The sequence below is a fragment of the Phascolarctos cinereus genome, unplaced genomic scaffold (genome assembly GCF_003287225.1).
Source record: "Phascolarctos cinereus isolate Bilbo 61053 unplaced genomic scaffold, phaCin_HiC Scaffold_4;HRSCAF=312, whole genome shotgun sequence".
NCBI lineage: Eukaryota > Metazoa > Chordata > Mammalia > Diprotodontia > Phascolarctidae > Phascolarctos > Phascolarctos cinereus.
Window position 1 is genome coordinate 83,859,925 of NW_027555847.1, and position 18,424 is coordinate 83,878,348.

Consider the following 18,424-nt stretch of genomic DNA (forward strand, 5'->3'; position numbering starts at 1 on the left):
CTTTTTAATTGAAGTTGTCAGGCTGCAGCCCGCGAGGGAGGGAGGGAGGGCTGGCGGGAGGAAGCGAGCGAGCGGGCGGACGGGCGAACGAGCGAGCCAGCGAGCCAGCGGAGGAGCCGAGCTGTCCCGGGAGGCGGCTGAGAGGGCGGGCGGGCGGCCAGAGCGGCGGACCGGGACGGACCCTGGCCCAGCCCCGCTCCGGGACTCGGGGGCGGGGGCAGCTGCGGCCCCGGGGCCGCCCGGGATCCGTCCGAGAGCCGCCTACTGAGCGTCCACGCCCGCGGCCCGTCCCCGGCCCGGGCCCCCAGGCCCGTCCGCGATCCCGATGAAAAATCGGGTCCGCGCGCCCATGGCGGTGGCGATGCCGTGCAAGAGCGCCGAGTGGCTGCAGGAGGAGCTGGAGTCGGGCGGCGGCGCGTCGCTGCTGCTGCTGGACTGCCGGCCGCACGAGCTCTTCGAGTCGTCCCACATCGAGACGGCCATCAACCTGGCCATCCCCGGCCTCATGCTGCGCCGCCTCAAGAAGGGCAACCTGCCCATCCGCTCCATCATCCCCAACCACGAGGACAAGGAGCGCTTCGCCAAGCGCTGCAAGGCGGCCACGGTGCTGCTCTACGACGAGGCCACGGCCGACTGGCAGGCGGAGCCCGGCGCGCCCAGCTCCGTGCTCGGCCTCCTGCTGCAGAAGCTGCGCGACGACGGCTGCCAGGCCTATTACCTCAAAGGTACGGGCGGCCCGGGGGCTGGGGGGGGGGAGGAGGGGAGCTCTGCGTGCTCCCCCACCCAGCTGGGGCCCCCTGTATCCCGCCATCCCAGCTGGGCCCCGGCGCGCTCCTCCGGACCCAGCTAGGGCCCTCTGTGTTCCCATCGACCCAGCTGGGGTCCCCTGTCCTTCCCCCAGGTTGGCCAACCTTAACCCCCCCATCCCAGCTGGGATCCCTTGTCCTCCTTCAGGACAACCAGCCACACTTGCCCACGCAACTAGAAGCTGCCCCCTCTTCTCCTCACCCAGAGTCTGATCATTCTTAAACCCCGCCCCCCCCAGCTAGGAGCTGGGGTCCCCTCCTCACCCAGACCCGGTCCTTCTTACCGCCTGGATAGGAACTGGGACCCTTCTTGCTGTCACCCACATTGGCCATCCTTACCTCTCCCCATCTAGGAACTGGCTCTAACCCAAACTGATTATCCTTACCCCACCCTGTGGAACTAGGAGCTGGGGTCTGTCCTCACCTGCACACAAACTGGCCATGCTTTCCTCCCCCAGCTAGGAGCTCAGGTGCCCCTTCACCCTCACCAAGATTGTGACCATTCCTACCACCACCCTCCCCAAAGTAGGAACTGCCTCCCCTTACCCTAAGCCAGACTGACTATTCTTACCCCCCACTGGAACTAGGAGTTCCTCACCCAGACTTTGACCACGGTTCCTCGCCCTGCACTGGGAACTGCCTCAGCTCCCCTCACCCTAACCCAAACTGACCATTCTTCTCTGCCTTCCCCCCACTCCTCAGGAACTGCCCTCCCCAACCCATGCTTAGACGACCTTTACTCCCCAAGTAGAAACTGTTTCTCCCTCTATCCTCACACAAACTCTGACCATCCTTACCACACATCCCCCCAGCCTCGAGCTAGGACCTGCCCCCCTTGCCCTAACCTAAGTTGACTGTTCTTAATCCTGCTGGAAGTGGGGTACCCCTCTCTTTAACCCAGACTATCCCCATCTAGACCCCAATTTCTATGCCCCTTCCACCCCAAATCCATACTCTATCTCTACCCCTCTGGATGCTAGCCTCCTCCCCCCAGTCCACACTTAACTGTCTGCCTGAACCTCTCCCTTCCTCAGGTCCCCTTTTTCCCTAACCCAGAATTTGACCCAGAGCAGAGGGATTGATCTGCCTGGCCCTGTCCTCCCCTCTCTGGACTCACTTTACTTTAGACTCCATCCTAATGAAGCTCCAGGGGCTGGGGTCCCCTCCCTTCTCTGAGCCCTGTCCTTTCTTTTGCACCTCCCCTCCTTCCTCATCAGCCTGCGCCTTGCCTTATCTGTTTGCCTTTCTGGGAGTTGAGTTTGCCCTCAGTTCAGTAAACATTTATTAAATACCTCCTAGGTGCTTGACACTGAGATTTCAAAAATGGAAAAAATAACAGTCTTGCCCTCCAAGGATTTACAATCTGGGGGTATGGGAGTCTGAGACGTGCTCACAGTTAATCATTGCTATTAGTTAGGAAATGGTTCGGTATATGGGAGAGGTAAAATTGAGAGACTTGAGAGGCTCTGGGTAGGATGGCCCCTCCACCTCCCACTCCAGACCCCATCGCATCCCTCAAAACCACCAAGCCTAGGGGCTTCTATCTTGCTCTGCCCAATGGGGAAAACTCTTGGGCCTCCCCTCCCTTCTAGCTATCCCACCTGGTAGTGCTGAGGAGCTAGCTCTCCCTGGCCCTGCCTCCCATCCCCCCATGATCCTGCAGCAGGGACCCCCCTCCATTTCCCCTCTCTCTTCCCTGCACGATTTCCGTGGGAGGAACAAACTTTTTTCCCCTCCTTGCTTTTTTCTCCAGTTGCTGAAACAAGGAATAGTGTAGGTGGTAGAGGGGAGGGCGACTGTCACCCTGGTCCCTCCAGGTGGGTGGGGACCCTGGAGTGCCCTTCTCCTCCTCCCCTCACACCACATCACACTGTCTGCCACATCCTACAGTCCAGAGTCTTGGGGAGGAAGCTACTGCTCACTTTGGTTTCTCTCTGGCAAGTTTGTAGTTAATCCATTTGGCCTCAGCTAACCCCCTTGAGCCAGGACATCCCCTCCTGCAGACTAGGCTTGGGATTCATTTTTTTAAGGAGGGGGAAGGGGAAGAGAGGAAAGGAGGAGGGAGGGAGGGAGGATGTTGGGGCTTCTTTCTCTGTACCCGTCTAACAGTGGAGGGGTGAGGGAAGCTCTTACCCCCTCCCCGGCTGCTGAAGCCAAGGGAAACAATAAAATTTCACCTGGAGGAAGGGACCCAGGAGTCCAGGCTTCTGGCCAGAGGTTTCCTCTGGCCTTGCCCAAAGGCCTGACAGGTTTCAGTTCTGCCAACCCAGATGGGAACCCCCCTGCCTATTTTGTCTCTGGAGAACCCTTCCACTCCTCCTCACCCCCCCCCCCACAACCCCTTTGGCTGAGAGCTACCCCTAGCCGGCTGGAAACTGCTTGTGTTTCCAATTAACATTCCAAAATGGCCTCTCTGGCGGGGACAGGGGGAGGGGAGGCAAGGCAGGGGAGGCCTGGCCCTGCCCTGCTTTGCTCTGCTGCTGCTGCTGCTGCTGCTGCAGACTCCAGACTCCAGGAGCACCTGGCCCTCTATGGAAGGATGAACTCCAGCCTACAGGGAGGGGCCTGGGGGAGAAGGAGCTCCCTATATCTGGCTATCCAAGGTGATAGCCCCATCCCTAGGGAGTGCAGGCGGAGGCCCTAGGAGCTTCAGGGACTGAGGGGATGCCAGGCACTGAGAAATGGGCACAGCACTTTGTATACAGCAGGGACTAAATAAATGTTTGAATGAACAGATGGACAGTCAGCTGTTCCCCACCCTCCACTCCTGGGTGATCATAGAATCATAACATTGTAGAATTGGAAGGAACCAAAGAGATTACTTAATCCAGCCTCCTCCTTTTCAGAGGAAGAACCAGAGGCAATTACATGGTTTACCCAAGGTCACACAGTGACAAAGTTAATATTGGAACACTGGTCTTTTGCCTACAAATCCATTGTTTTTTCCTCATACAATAGTTTGACTCTGCTATTATTGAAGGTGAGGAGGGAGGTGGGGGGTTGGGATGGGACCTTCCTTGAGGTACTGGCTGCCTCCCCTGGTATATGAAAGGGAACAAACCATTCACCTCAAGTGCCACCTCTTCCAGGAAGCCTTCCCTGACTACTCTAACCCACAATCCCCTTCCCTTCCTCTGTCCTGATTGTCTTCAAGGTGCAAACAATTACACACTGTCTTGTGTTTTCTTGTCTTATCTCCCCAGCTCAGAGTATGAGCAGGGCTGGGGTGTTCTGTCTCTTCCATAGCAAGGCTCGTGGTAGCATTCAGTGTTTTGGCTTAGTGATGGCTTTGGGGGCTTAGGACCATAGCTGTAGACCTAGACCTCAGAGACCATCTGGGCCAGGCCCTGCATTTTACAAGTGAGAAACCCAAGGTCCAGGAGGTTGGGACTTGCTGAAGGTGGTGAAGGGAGTCATTGTCAGAGATGGGATCTGAACCTCCAAAGCCAATACTCTTTCTCCTACACCACGCTGTTTGTGGTGTAGGCTGAGTGATGACGCCCTAACCAACCTTCTCCTTCTCCCCAGGTGGCTTCAACAAGTTTCAGACCGAGTACTCGGAGCACTGTGAGACCAGCCTGGATACTTCCTCTCCCAGCAACTCTCCCCCAGCCTCAGTCCTGGGCCTGGGTGGCCTTCGAATCAGCTCTGACTGCTCGGACGGAGAGTCCGACCGAGAGCCTGGCAGCGCCACCGAGTCAGATGGCAGCCCCCTACCCTCCAACCAGCCAGCCTTCCCCGTCCAGATCCTGCCCTACTTGTACTTGGGTTGTGCCAAGGACTCCACCAACCTGGATGTCCTGGGGAAGTATGGTATCAAGTACATCCTGAATGTGACACCTAACTTGCCCAACATGTTTGAACACGGAGGGGAGTTCAAGTACAAACAGATCCCCATCTCCGATCACTGGAGTCAGAATCTCTCCCAGTTCTTTCCTGAGGCCATCACGTTCATCGGTAGGCACTGTGTGTGTGTGTGTGTGTGTGTGTGTGTGTGTGTGTGTGTGTGTGTGTGTGCGTGCAGGAGTGTGTGTTTGTGTTCTTTCTGATGGTACCCTCCCACCAGGCAGCTCCCAACTTGTACTGAGGAGTCTTGGGGGCTGCCTCCCCCAGCCTCCTGGTCTTGTTTTGTGGTCCTGGTCTCCAGGCAAAACAGTGCAGCTGATCGACCTCCCACGTGTGTGTGTGTGTGTGTGTGTGTGTGTGTGTTGCTTTCTGAATCATACCTTTTTTAGCGCCAGACGGAGGTGTGTCATGCCTTGTGAGGGTTCGCTCTGGCGAGGCTGTCTGCGCCTGCCTGTTTAAAATCTCTCTACCAAGCAGGAGGCCTGGGATCCGTCTGCCGAGCCAAAGGCATACTTGGGGCTCCTGGTAGAATTGCGTAGAACATCCTTTGATGGTCTCACATGGTGCATGTGAGTTTGCCAGGTTGTCGGACTTGGGAAAGAAGTCTGATACAAAGAAGAATTTCACTTTCTCGAGGGTGGAAAGCTAGTTGAGCAAATAGGTGGCTGAGGGAATTTTTAAGGCTCTTCAGTCACCAGTCTCTCTGATTAGGTTGGGTATCTGGGTCTTGTTGGGAGGGACTCAGTAACCTTAAAGGGACACCTTGCTAGATGCCAGGTTCTTTCTATAGAACTCTGGCCAGTTCCTCTGAGATCCCCCTGAATTGCTTCTGCATCATGCCTCCTGATACCCAGCTGGTGGGCTAAGAGAGTTTGGGTCTTTCTTAGCTAAAGAGCCAGGGCAATGCAGGGCTCAGCTTTTTGCTCCTTCAGGATAGCGAAGGCCAGAGTTGCAGCCTCCTCCCTCACACGTTGTCCCACCGAGCTGTCATGTATGTGGTCAGAAGAGAGGGGTGGGAGAAGGTAGGGGATAGTGGGTACTGTTGGTGCTGGTGCGTGGCAGTTTCCTTCTGATAGCTCTCTGAGGCTGGTCAGGAAGGCAGAGGGCACCTGCCCAGGCCGAGGGGAAGGACTCTTGTGCTGGACTCAGCCTTGGGGATACTTTGGTGCCAGTCTCTAGGCATGGCTGAATTTCGTAACAGGAAATGAGGGAATTACCCACATCATCCTCTTCTAAGGGGATTGTTTGATGGCTTTAGCTGTCAAAGCCCAGGAATTGGGAGGAAAGAGTGCTGGAATGTGGGGTTGGGTTTGGGGGGAGGTCCCCTGCCATAACCTCTTCCCCTTCCTCCTCTCCATTTAGACCAGCTGCTCTGTAACAGGGCCAGATGCAAGGATAGAGTGCCTGGTGCCTTTGGTTCATCCTGGGGTGGCCAGAGGACATCCCTTCAGAAGAAGAAATAGTACAGTACTTACTGTCTTATTGCTTCCCCCATTATTATAGATCTTGGAGGATTAGAAAGCACTTTCTTTGCAGTGACCCTGTGTGATGGGAAATGTGGATATTATTCGTGTTTTACGAGTCAGCAGCTTGTAACTCAGAAAATTCAAGGGGAGCCCAGAGCTGTTTGGAGTGAGGACCCGAGTTCAGATCTCCTCTCTGTTACTGCCTTGGGCAAGTCACTTACCCTCTGAGCTTCAGCAGCCTCTGAACACGAGGAGGTTGAGCTCAGCTGTCTCCAGTCCTTTCCAGCTCTTTACTCCCATGAACCCTCAGACTTGCTCAAGGATGTCATGGCTTGGGGGTGTCTGAAGGGAGAGTCTAACCCCGGCATCCCAACTTCTCTGATCTCGTCTTCTTTCAGCCTCCGTGAGGCTGCTGATCAAAGGAGTGGAAGAACCGAGGAGGACTCACTCAGCTGTGATCCCTAGGGTGCATTTATTTATTTATCTAGCCATTTTACACTACTCATCCTCCATCTAGTCCAGTCTGAGGCCCGGCTCCCGTGTTAGGGAGGCAGAACAGAGACAGAAGGGTTTAGACTCCTAAGGATCCTGATGAATCACCTCGTCCAACACTCTTGTGACGTAGACGAGGAAACTCACCGAGAAATGTGAATCCATTGACTTAGTAAGTACAGCAGCCAGAATTTGAATTCAGGTCCACAGATTTCCAATCTTCTGTTCTTTCTAACATACCATACCACCTCCAGGACCCATTGTTGGCAGAGGCTGTTGGTGGATGGACCCAAGTTCAAATCCAGCCTCAGACACTCCGACTGTGTGACCCTGAGCAAGTCATGTAACCTCTTTCTGCTCTGTCTGCCTCTTTTCTCATCTGTAAAATGGGGGTGCTAATAACACCTGCCTCCCAGGATCATTGTGAAGATGAAATGAGATAATGTTTGTTTTTAAAGCACTGAGAACAGTGCCTGGTGCATGTTAGGTGCTATAGAAATGCTTATTCCCTTCCATTATACCATCTTACTATACGTGAGGAAACATTGAAAGCGTTGAGCAGCACAGTTGGTAACAGGGCAAAGTGAGCCCTAGGCCACTGACTTTTGGAGGCGAGGCTGTTCTGGTCTCTGTGTACCGGCCTTCTCAGTAAAGGAACCAACAGAGAGGAGGAAATGGCTTCACATCAGGGAGTGTGTCACTGGGCCTTGGGCCCCCGAGGACACACATCCTGTTCCCCACATCCTGGTGTCTTAACCCAAGTGAGGAGAGTTTCCTCACACACACACTTAAAGAACAGGAATTCATCTGACTCTGGAGAGGCTGATCCCAGAAAGAGCTGAAGCCCTGAGAACAAAGCTTGAACAACCTATAATCTAATCCTATCATGCCTCCCAGTCACAGCTCCCATCCCTCACCCCCTGCCCTTCCTCCCAAGTCAGGACTTGAGGGGCTAGGAAACACATTGGGCCGGCCCGTTCTTCCTGCCTCCGTACGAATGACCCACCGTGTCATCCACCAGCCTCCTCTGTGTCCCAAAGCCCAAAAGGTCTTGTGGGGGAGCCCGAGCCAGAGGCCAGGCCGTCAGGGGAGCCAGGGGAGGAGCAGGCCTGGGCAGTGCCCAGGCTGACCAGATAAGACTTCTCCAGCTGAAACAATGAGAGAACAAAACATTGTTTTTATTCATCCTATCTGAATGTGATAAAAATGCTAAATTGTGCCCTATGGACAGAAAATAGAGCAGTAAGTTGGGCAGTGCTGAGGATGAATGGAAAAGTCCTGAGTGAAAGGAGAGCTCCCTGTGGGGAGGGGGGGGGGAGGTGTCAGGGAGAGTTGACTTTACCTGGAATCCCTTCACTCAGGGGTGTTACCAGCTGCAGTGTGAGGACCTCCCATGACAGGGAAGTTTTCCCCTTATAATAAGTGTCATTCTCTTGGCCACCTTCCTTGTTCTCCAAAGCCTGGCCCCCTTTCTGGCACCGAACAGAGCAAGCCTTCAGCATGGCAGCCCCTCAGATAGTTAAAAGCAGGTACATCCCTCCTCCCCCTTGCCCAAATCTGTTCTGCTCTCAGCCTTACATCCCCAGGTTCTTCCGAAGATCTTTGGGTGGCCTGTGGGAGAGGGAGTGTGATAAAGTGGAAAGGGCCCTGCCTGGACAAGAAGTCAGGAAGACAGGGCTCGGCTTCCACCGCCAACATGTGCTGGCTGGGTAACCATGGTCTCTGAGCCGGGATTTTCCCATCAATAAAATGGGAAGACTATCACACCTCAGGGTTATTGTGAGGACTCAGTGAGAGTGGCTGTAAAATTTATATAATTATAGAAATGTGAATGACGGCTAGTATATCTTCTAGTCCTCTTACTGTTTTCTTTACAATGGCAAACTAGGTAGGTCCAGTGGAAAGTTCTTCCTAAAATGTGGTTCCCAGAAGTGACCACAGTACTCCAGATGTCTGACTAGACCAAAGGGCTGTAAACCCATCACCTCCTAGGTGATACTCTTCTCCTAATGCAGCTTAAGATATCATTACATTTTTGACCTCCATATTAGTTTTGATTTTTTTTTTAGCTTTTAGGGTCCCCCTCCCCAATCCCCCAAGTCTTTTCCATAGGAGCTGTTCTCTACGCAATCATTGCCTGTCAAACACTAGTGCAATTGAGTTTTTGGAACCCTAGTGCATGACTTTACATTTCATTCTTCCCAGGGTCCATGATTTGGGAGGCCCTGGGTTGGATAGGTCATTGACTTTGGGGTTCTAAGGCTTGGGGATGAATGCTGACCCTGCTACTTTTTGCTCCTGTTATGGCCTTCAGACTGTTCATGTCACCTCTGGGTCTCAGTCCCCTCATGGAAGATATCCCTTCAGCTCTAAATGCTTTCTTGTCTATATGTGATTTTTATTAGGGGTACTTCCTACACCAACATGGATTCCTGGTTCTCCCACACTTTAGCGCATGTTTTCCCATGTGTCTATTTTTGAAATTCATCACCTTGTAGCCAGTTTTCTGGTGATAAACTAGGCTGCTCCTTAGACATCAGACCATCCAGCAGGCCATCTCTGGGCCCATCTACAAAGCCTTCCTATATCATAGGCCCCAGGCGCCAGGGCTGGTGGCCCAGCATAGCTTTCTCACCTCTGTGCCCCAGCTAGGCATGGGAAGGGGACCTGACTGCAGGACTCTACACTAATAACTATTAGCCATCTCAGTAAATTCTAGGGCCGGTAATGAATGAAGACCCAGAGGCTGGAATGAGTCTAGTGTTTACAAAAAAAGAGTAAGGAAACTGGCCTAGCTGGGTGGGTAGCCTGGATTGTAACTCTTGTCGGGGAACCTGGGGATGAGGTCTCGCAATGGTGACACAAGGGTTGTTTTTGCTGTGTCTGTGTGGGGGAGGAGAGAGAGAGAAAGAGAGATCTTGGCTAAGGGGTCTGTTAAGCTAAGTGGTCCCTGAGGATTGGAAGGGGTGAGTCTTGTGATTAGCATTCATTGTGAGGGGGAGCCCTGCTCTAGGCAAGTCACATGTATGAAAATCCAGGTTATGCTAAAGAAATTTAAGGGTAATGATTCATGACTTGCCACAGAGTGCTTTAAATAGCAAGTTCCTCATGTTCATGAAAAAAGGATTTGATTGACTGGGAGAGGGGAGGAAAAAAAAAGGTTTCTAGCCCATTTTTGAGGACCTTGGCTGTTGCGTGGAGTGAGGTGTGCCCGTGTGATGCCCAGGCTGGGCTGTACCAAAGAATGGGGATGATCAGAACTCACACCTGCACGGTATACTTTACAATGAAAAACGCTTTTCATGAATTCTCTTATTTGGTCCTACGAGCTGGTGGACCACCGTGCAGCAGAGAGACAATTAGACCTGAATGTCTAGTCCTGCCCTACTGCTTACTAAACTGCATGACCTTGAGCGAGTCCCTTCACTTCTGGTAATTCTGTTCTGTGATTTGAAGGAGTTGAACTAGATGATTGCTAAGGCTTCTTTTATCCCCCAGTTCTATGAGAGGAGAGCAGGGCTTGTTTTACTTGGTTAAGGCTCTGGCTCAGGGTCACCCTTCTGGTGAGAGCCCAGTTACCTTTTCACTGTAACCATCCCCATCCCCCATGGACTTTCTAGGCTGTTTGAATAGACAACACAAAAACCCTTAGCGGTCTGTAGCCGTGTGCCCATGAATGCACAATAGACTAAGGCCTGGGGTGAGATTGGCCGGCTCCTGACGCAGGCACTCACCCTTCCATCCTTCCTTCCCTCTGTTTCAGATGAGGCTCGCTCCAACAAGTGCGGGATCCTGGTGCACTGTCTGGCGGGCATCAGCCGCTCCGTCACCGTCACCGTGGCTTACCTGATGCAGAAACTGAACCTGTCTCTGAACGATGCCTATGACTTTGTAAAGAGGAAAAAGTCCAACATCTCTCCAAATTTCAATTTTATGGGGCAGCTGCTGGACTTTGAGAGGACCCTGGGCCTGAGCAGCCCCTGTGACAATCGTGTCCCCAGCGAGCAGCTGTACTTTACAACACCCACCAATCACAACCTTTTCCAGCTCAACACCCTCGAGTCTACATGAGGCCGGGGCCCCCATGGGTGGGGGGCGTGCATTTGGATTCTTGCAAAGGAACTGGAGCTTCAAGCATTTCACAAAACAAAACACACCGCGTAATGTGGGCCGCTGGTGAAAATCGCCTGTGGGCCCCTTCCTCTATGGGCCACGACCATAAGAGGACTAGCTTCCCTTAAGCCATGGAAGATCCGTTTGCTGCTTTTCAAGATGGAAGAGAAAATATTCTGAGTCGGGAGCTGCTTTGAGCATCCTGATGTCCGGTGGTGATTTCAGAGGGCAGTCGCCACAGGTGCCTTCTGCCCCCTCTTCCCTTGTTGGCAGCCTCTGCAGTGGGGAAGCCTGGACACGTACCTATATCAGCAGGCAAGCTGGGAAGTGCCAGCACCCTTGGAAACCTTCCCGAAGAGCCCCGAGATCATGGTGGCATTTGTTTCTTTATCTTTTTTTTTTTTAAAAGATACAAGCTTGAGTTTACTCTTGTCGGGGGGAGGGGGGCAGGTAAAGCCAAGCTCTCTGGAGTACAGAGCATTCAAACTCATTTTAAAAGAAAAAAAAAGGCATGTAATTTTCTGACCATGTGTACAGACAGTGGCGGGCTGTGGAAAAACCAAGTGTTTTCTCCTGTTCCTCTTTGGAGAAGAGAGAGAGAGAGAGAAGATTATTCTTAGTCTTTGTTTAGCGGTTTTTTTTTAAAGGAAAAAATATCCAATGTCTCGATTGACCAAATGCATTTTGCACATTTGTGAAGCCTTGGAGTATTGTCCTGGCATGTTTGGGTCCTTCTTTGAGAGGCTGCTCAGCTGCTGGCTTTTAAGAGGACGCGATGAGGGTCAGAAAGGCTGATGCCCATTTGTAAATCTCTTCCCTTCTTCTCCCTTTGACTTCTTCCCCACCACCCCCAACTCTGCACTGAATTGATGGAGATGATGCTTAAGCTGCAGTTGTTTCTGGGTTACCTTCGGGTTTGGGGGTTTGTAAATCTGCCTCCTTTCCATGCTTATTCTTCAAAGACATCCTACTTGGAACGGCCAAGGACAGAGTTACAGTGTTGGGCAATGGGTCCAGGGAGGGTGTTAGCCCTCTGGTCTCACCCAGTATCCTATGCTGGGAACACTGCCATTGACGACCTGACATTAACTCACTACCTTTTGGTTTAGCCTGGGTGGAGGGCTGGGGCATCTAAATAGGGGCATAGGCTTGGGGGTTGGGGTGGGGTGAGGGGTCTGTTCTGACCCCTCTTTACTTCTGGAGTTTCTCTCTTCTTACACCTCTCTGTCATTTTCCTCAAACCGGCAATGTCCGGAACTCAGGCCCACTCCCACTGTCCGGCTGGAGCAACCCCTGTCCTGCCGTGCCTTCTACAGAGAGAAGACTTGTTTCTGTTTCCACCTGGTGTCAAGAAAAGGGAGAGGGGCCAGGGAAGGCAGCTAGAGGAGTGGGAGGAAAGGACAGTGATATCCATGGGGGGCGGGGGGGGTAGGGATCCGGGGAGAGGGGTCCTCCTTTTTGTAATGATGTTTTAGGGGTTGAGGAGGGTACAAGGTGGGAGTGGGAGGAAGAGTGTGGGAGCCTCAGAGCAAATGGAGAATGTGTTCACTGCATCTTACCTCATCGAAGGTTTTATTTTCAGGGAATTTTGGGGCCGTGAATTATCAAAAAAGTGTCGTGGCTGAGAGAGCTGACCAAACAGCTTCCTGGGCTGTGGATGGTTCCTTTTTTTATTTTCATTTTTTAATTCTTTTATTTTTAAAGAACAAAAACAAAAACAAATGAACTACATTCAACAACCCAGAAAGATGCATCTATGTGCAAATGAGGGTTTGTTAGAGAGGGCCGGTTTTGCTTTGTGACTTAATGAAGGAAAATTTGTGACCCTACATATATATATATATATATATATATATAATATATATATATATGACATATATATATCCTGAACCAATAATGGGACTTTGTTTATATTGCAAATAAATATTATTTTTTCTTTAATAAAATGAAGAGTGTTTCTGTGTCCGATAACTCTCCTTAACCAACAGAAGCCGGGGCAGTTGTGTGTAGGCAAGATCACAGATCTAGGATTTGGAAGGTACTTCAGAGAGCATCGCTTTACAGATGAGGAAATAGAGGCTCAGAGGTTAAGTGACTTTCCCAGAGGCACCTAGGTAGTCAGTGGTAAAGCAGGGGTTCTACCCAAGCTACAGAAGAGCAGTGTGAAAGGACCTATGGTGTCCTGTGCATGCTGACCTTCTGACTTTCCAAAGACCCTGCATGCTGGGCTAGGTGCTGGGAAAAGTGAAACAGTCTCTGCCTTCAAGAAGCTTACATTCTAATCCAGAAGAAGTCATGTACACGCATAGAAGTAAATGCAATGTAATTTGGGGCTGCTGGAGAAGGTACACGCAACCAGAAAATCAGGAAAGGCCTCAGTAGGAGGTGAGCTCCAAAGGATGCTAAGGATATTAGGGAGGAAGGCCCTTCCAGGTTTGGGAGCCAACCTGTTGGAAGTCTCAGAAGAGATGGGTGTGGGAGGAAGAGCCAGGATGCTTCGGCTGGAGCATAGGAGTGCATGGTGGTAATACTGTGTCCTCAGATTTTGAAGGGAAGCTCCATGGTGTGGAGAGCTTTCATGGCCAGATTAATGGATGTGAATATAGTGAGCAAAAGGGAACCATTGAAGATTTCTGAGCAGATAAGTTACATGTGTAGAGCTAAGAATAAGAAGGATTGTTTTAGTACCTAAGGGATGAGACAATGGCAATAATCCAGACTGCTAGCAAAGAGAGACTGTATTAGGAGGAGGTGGAGGTGGGGGCCGGACAGACCAATGCAGTGTAGGGTTCCATGTACTGGAAGTATGGATCATAGGATCACACATCTATTTTTTTCAGGTGAGGAAACAGGCCCAGAGAGCTGAAGTAATTTAACCCAAGCCACACAGGTATTAAAGGATGGAACCAGAATTTGAAGTCAAGTACTTTGTCTCGTTTGAGGACAGGGCTGCTGAAAGACTAGGAGGAGCAGAAGAGCAGGAAATCAAAGAATGGTTTGAGGAAGAGAAGGCTGAGCAAGGCCTTGATATATGCATTTGATGGACCATTGGGAGGGTTTAGCAACTATTCTTTGTTAGGAGTGGTTCAGGAAGGATCAGAAGGGGAGAAGGCCTACTTTTTGTATAGACATTAGAGGCCAAGCATGAGGAGGCCCTGGGAGAAGTAGTGGAAAGGGTGCAAGGCTTATAGTCAAGAACAAATATGACATGGATCAATTAATCCACAGGTATTCATTAAGCACCTGTGCTCAGCACGGGGCTACAAAGACAAAAGTGAGGTAGTCTTTGCTCTCAGGGAGCTTACATTCTATTAGGATGTTCAAAGTAAATAGAGAATGAAATACAAAGGGATTTTGGGGAAGTAACAACTTGGGGAATCCGGAAAGGACCCTTGAAAGAGGTGGCACTTGAGCTGGAATTTAGGGGGAAGTGAGGAGGGAGAGCATCCCAGACACAGGGGAATGCGGATGAAAAGGCAAGGACATGGCATGGATGATGCAAGTGGGCATCTCCTCCCAGCGCTGTTCGGGACTTTTTCTGGACTTCAAAATGATGCCCACTCTACCACTGACTCATCCTGAGACTTCCCTCTGCATCAAGGGCCTCTCCGCCCTGGGGCAGCCCATCACTCTTCCAGCCCAGTCACCGCGAACTATTCCTCTGCAAGGCCCACCCCTGTTCTTCCATTGGTAAGAGCCTCCATTTTGTGGAGGGGCCCAGGCGGGCCTGCCTTCATGGCCCTGTCTTACTTTCTCTGTACTTCAAAACCTCACCTCCGCCTCCCCCAAGCTTTTTGTATATTGTCTTAATCCATTAGAATGTAAGCTCCTTGAGGGCAGGAAATGATTTTCTTTTTGTTTGTATTTGTATTCCCAGAGCTTATCACTGTCCCTAGCACCTAGTAAGCTCTTAAAAAGTGTTGTTTCCTTCCTTCCAATTTGGCTAACATTGAGTACCTAAAGGAGAGTAATGTATTCCTCCTGGGGAAATAAATTACAAAGGACTTTGAATGCTAAATAGAGGAGTTTATATTTTAAGAAATCAGGAGCTACTGCAGCTTCTTGAGGAGGGGAATGGCACGATCACTGTAGGAATACCAGTTTGGCAGTGGTGTGGAGAAAGGATTACAGGTACTGGATGCAGGGAGAGCAGTTAGGGGGCTATTGCAATACTCTAGGCTAGAGGTAATGAGGGGCTGAGCTAGGGTGCTGACCACATGAGTGGGGAGAAGAGTTCAGATGCAAAGGATGTTGAGTAAATGGAATAGGCAAGACTTGGCAGCTATTTTGGGGGAAGAAGGGAAGGAGAGGAAAGAATTAAAGGTGACTCCAAGGCTATAATCCTAGGGAAATGGAAGATGAGATTGCACACAACAGAATAAAGAAGCTAGGGGGAAGGGTAAGTTTAGGAGGAAAGACAGTTTCCGTTGTAGGCATGTTGAGTCTGAAATGCCTTTGGGATAGCCAGATGGGAATGCCCAAATGAGGGATACAGGCAGGAAATGTTGTAGGAGGTCAGGAAAGGGGGAATCAGTGTGGGTTGAAGGTGGCCAGGGCAGGCTTCCTGGCAAAGGTGTGATCACCCAACGCCCTCAATGCCATTCAAAATGATGGCACACTTTTCTGGAAATAAATTATAAGGCCCCAGAGAGCTGCCTCCCATTTCCACAAAGCACTTCCCCTGCTACCCAAGGTAGGTCATAGGGTATTATCCACATTGTATGAAAGAGGAAATTGAGGCTCAGGTTAGTTACATGATTTTCCCAGTCATGCCGCTAGTAATTAGTAGGGCCAAGACTAGAATACAGTATCCTGAAGAAGGGCTAGCCCCAGCCACCTTCGATGGGGAACTAGGAAAGGAAGGTGGTATTGTTCTCTTTTTACAGAAGGAGAAACCAAGGCTCCAAGTCACCTTCTGCAGAGGGTTTCTTTCACTCTGTGGTCTGAGTGGTTCCATCCCAGTGTATGAATGGGGAAACTTCCCTTTATAAGAGGGAGGCTCCTCCCCTTCTTTTGCAAGACAGCTTACAAGAAGGCAGCCTAAGCATCCATGACTCCTAAGCCTGCCCCTGTTTTAGCGCAAGGACCTTGCAGACAAGAAAGATGGTGATCAGGTGATCAATAAACATTTATTAAGTGCCTACTCTGTGCCAGACAGAGAAATACGATCAGTTAATGAATGAATGAATGAATAAAAGAATAAATGAAACAATTCCTATTTGCAAGGTGCTTACATTCTAATGGGAAAGACAAGTATGCACATATAATTACATATAGAATAAATATAAAATTAATAAATACAAATCAATTTGAAGTTGTTTAGGGAAGGGAATATGCATTTATACAGCACCTACTATGTGCCAGGCACTGTGCTAAGCGCTTTTGCAAATATCTCTTTTGATCCTCAAAACAATCCTTTGAGGTAGATGCTATCATCATGCCCATTTTACAGTTTAGGAAACTGAGGCAAACAGAGGTGAAATGACTTGCCTAGGGCCACACAGCTAAGCTAATGTGTCCAAAGTCACATTTGAACTCAGATCTTCTCTGTTCCGGGCCTCATCTTTCTATCCACTGTTTCTAGTTAGGCACCAAGCTGTTTGGGAGTGGTGCCACCAGCTGTTGAGAGGATGAGGAAACTTGTTTTTTTGTGGAAGAAGGCGCTTGTACTGCAACTTGAAGAAAGGTGGAGGTAAAAAGAGTGCATGGTGGGTGGCCAGTGCAAAGACACGATGATGGGAGATGGAGTGTCCTTTGTGAGAGCTTGACTGGGGAGCAGTGTCTTCAAAGACTTGAAAGATAGGCTTAGGTCAAGTTTTGAAGAGTTTATGCTGGGGCAGCTAGGTGTCGCAGTGGATAGAGCACCGGCCCTGGATTCAAGAGGACCTCAGTTCAAATCTGACCTCAGACACATAATACTTACTAGCTGTGTGACCCTGGGCAAGTCACTTAACCCCATTGCCTAGCCAAAAAAAAAAAAGAAAAAAAGAAGAGTTTATGTTTTTATTCTGGACACAAAAGAAAGCTGCTGGAGTTGATTGAGTTAGGGGAATGACACAGTCAGATGCGCAATGACAGAAAATCACTTTGGAAGTTGGGTTGTAGAGGGGAGCGATTAGAGGCAGGGGGACTGATTTGGAGGCTATTTCAATAATCTAGGCCTGAGGCAATGCTTGCATAGAAACAGCAAGGTATTTGGGGTGAGGGAGAGTAAGAAGTTGGGGGTCATGCAAAGATTATGGAAAGAGAAAAGCTTGGGAGAAGGGTAGGTTTGGGGGTAAGAAGCCTTGGCCAGGTTTTTCCCATTGGCATTGGGGGGCTTTCAGCCACTTCTAGCATTTCATTTCAGGAATGGACCTGAAAGGCCATCTCATCCAGCTTGACTGAGTATCCTTTCAACAGCATCCTAAGTAAGTGTCATCTGGCTTTTGCTGGAAGCCCCCCCAGTGAGGAGAAGCCCACTACATGCTGAGGTCTGGTTGAAGGAGAGGGGAAGGGTTGAGAGTCTTTCCCTTCTGTCCCTCTGTGTGTCTCCCCATCATCTTCCTTGATATTCTCTCTCATTCATTCTCTCTCTCTCTTTCTGTCTCTGTGTGTCTCTCTTTTCTTTCTCCCTCTCTCCTCTATCGTTCTCTCCCTAACTCCATTTCTTTCTCTACATCAAGCTCACTGTGTTTTCACCATCTCTGTCCAACCCTAGTCTGTCTTTTCTGAGTCTCCCTGTGTGTGTCTCTCATTATCTCTCTCACATTCTCTGTTTTTCTATTCTCTCTCATTCTTTCTCTCATTCTCTTTCTCTTATTCTCTCATTCTTTCTCTCTCCCTTCTCTATCATTCTCTCTTATTTTCTCTCTGTCTCTCTCTCTCCTCCCTTCCCCTCCTCTCCTCTCCCCTCCTCTGCCCTTTCCCCACTCTCCCACCAGCTCTTTCCCTTTCCATTTCCTTCTATGCCTCTGTCTCTGCCAGATCTGCCTGTTTGTCCTCAGTCTCATTGTCTCCCCTGTTTCACTGTGCCTCGGTCTCTTTCCCATCCCTCTGCATCCCTTTCTCTCTCCGGGCTCTCCCTAGACCTGCTGCCTTCCAAGGCTGCTGTGTCTCTTTGGTTTCTGGCTCAGAGAGCATGGGCAGGACGGGAGGTAATAAAAAGTTTCTGCAGGGCAATGTGGCCCAGGCTCACTAGGTGTTTTAGGAACTATTTAAATCCTGACCTTCCTCGGGAGCCCTCCCTCTGGAGAGGTGGCTGCCTCTTCAGAGCTGACATAGGGCCTCTGGACTCCTGGACATGGTTGGGGACTCCCCCAGGTGAGAAGAAGACCATGACAGGATTTTAACGTGCAATGGGAGAAACAAGCTAGACCTTAGTAGCATATCCCTGGACCATGACGGGTGCAAGAATTGGGAACAGGGGGGCTGAGGGGAAGCCATGGGAATTCCAGTGTTTGGTGTGATTGAGAACAGGTGGACTCCTGCCTGGTGGGCCTGGGGGGAGGGGAACTCTCTGGTTTGATCCAGAGCATCCTGGCAGCTACAGCATCCTTTGGAAGCACTTGGCCTTGCTCACGTGGGCCAAGTATTGTAGGGAGCTCAACGCTGTTTAGACCAGTCTCTAGGCCACCCTTTACCAACCCTTTGGCAAGATCAGTGAACAGGATCCCGCTGGTCTCTGCCGCTGGGAAGAGGGCTCTCTCAATCCCCTCATGG

General features: G+C 50.6%; 1 protein-coding gene across 1 annotated transcript; it reads left to right on the forward strand.

The window, feature by feature from the left end:
* The first annotated feature begins 239 nt into the window (after positions 1 to 239).
* Positions 240 to 12,673, forward strand: LOC110217029 (dual specificity protein phosphatase 7). Its single transcript, XM_020999159.2, has 3 exons — positions 240 to 725; positions 4,335 to 4,763; positions 10,374 to 12,673. Exons 1-3 carry the CDS (start codon positions 326 to 328, stop codon positions 10,679 to 10,681), a joined length of 1,137 nt encoding a protein of 378 aa, XP_020854818.1. The 5' UTR covers positions 240 to 325; the 3' UTR covers positions 10,682 to 12,673.
* The last annotated feature ends 5,751 nt before the right edge of the window (positions 12,674 to 18,424 follow it).

What these genes read in the sequence shown, in the direction of transcription:
- LOC110217029 (XM_020999159.2), top strand. Translation starts at nt 326, where the DNA reads ATGAAAAATCGGGTCCGCGCGCCCATGGCGGTGGCGATGCCGTGCAAG. An exon ending in CCAGGCCTATTACCTCAAAG is followed by an intron (nt 726 to 4,334) that starts GTACGGGCGGCC and finishes CCTTCTCCCCAG; the next exon opens with GTGGCTTCAACAAGTTTCAG. An exon ending in TGAGGCCATCACGTTCATCG is followed by an intron (nt 4,764 to 10,373) that starts GTAGGCACTGTG and finishes CCTCTGTTTCAG; the next exon opens with ATGAGGCTCGCTCCAACAAG.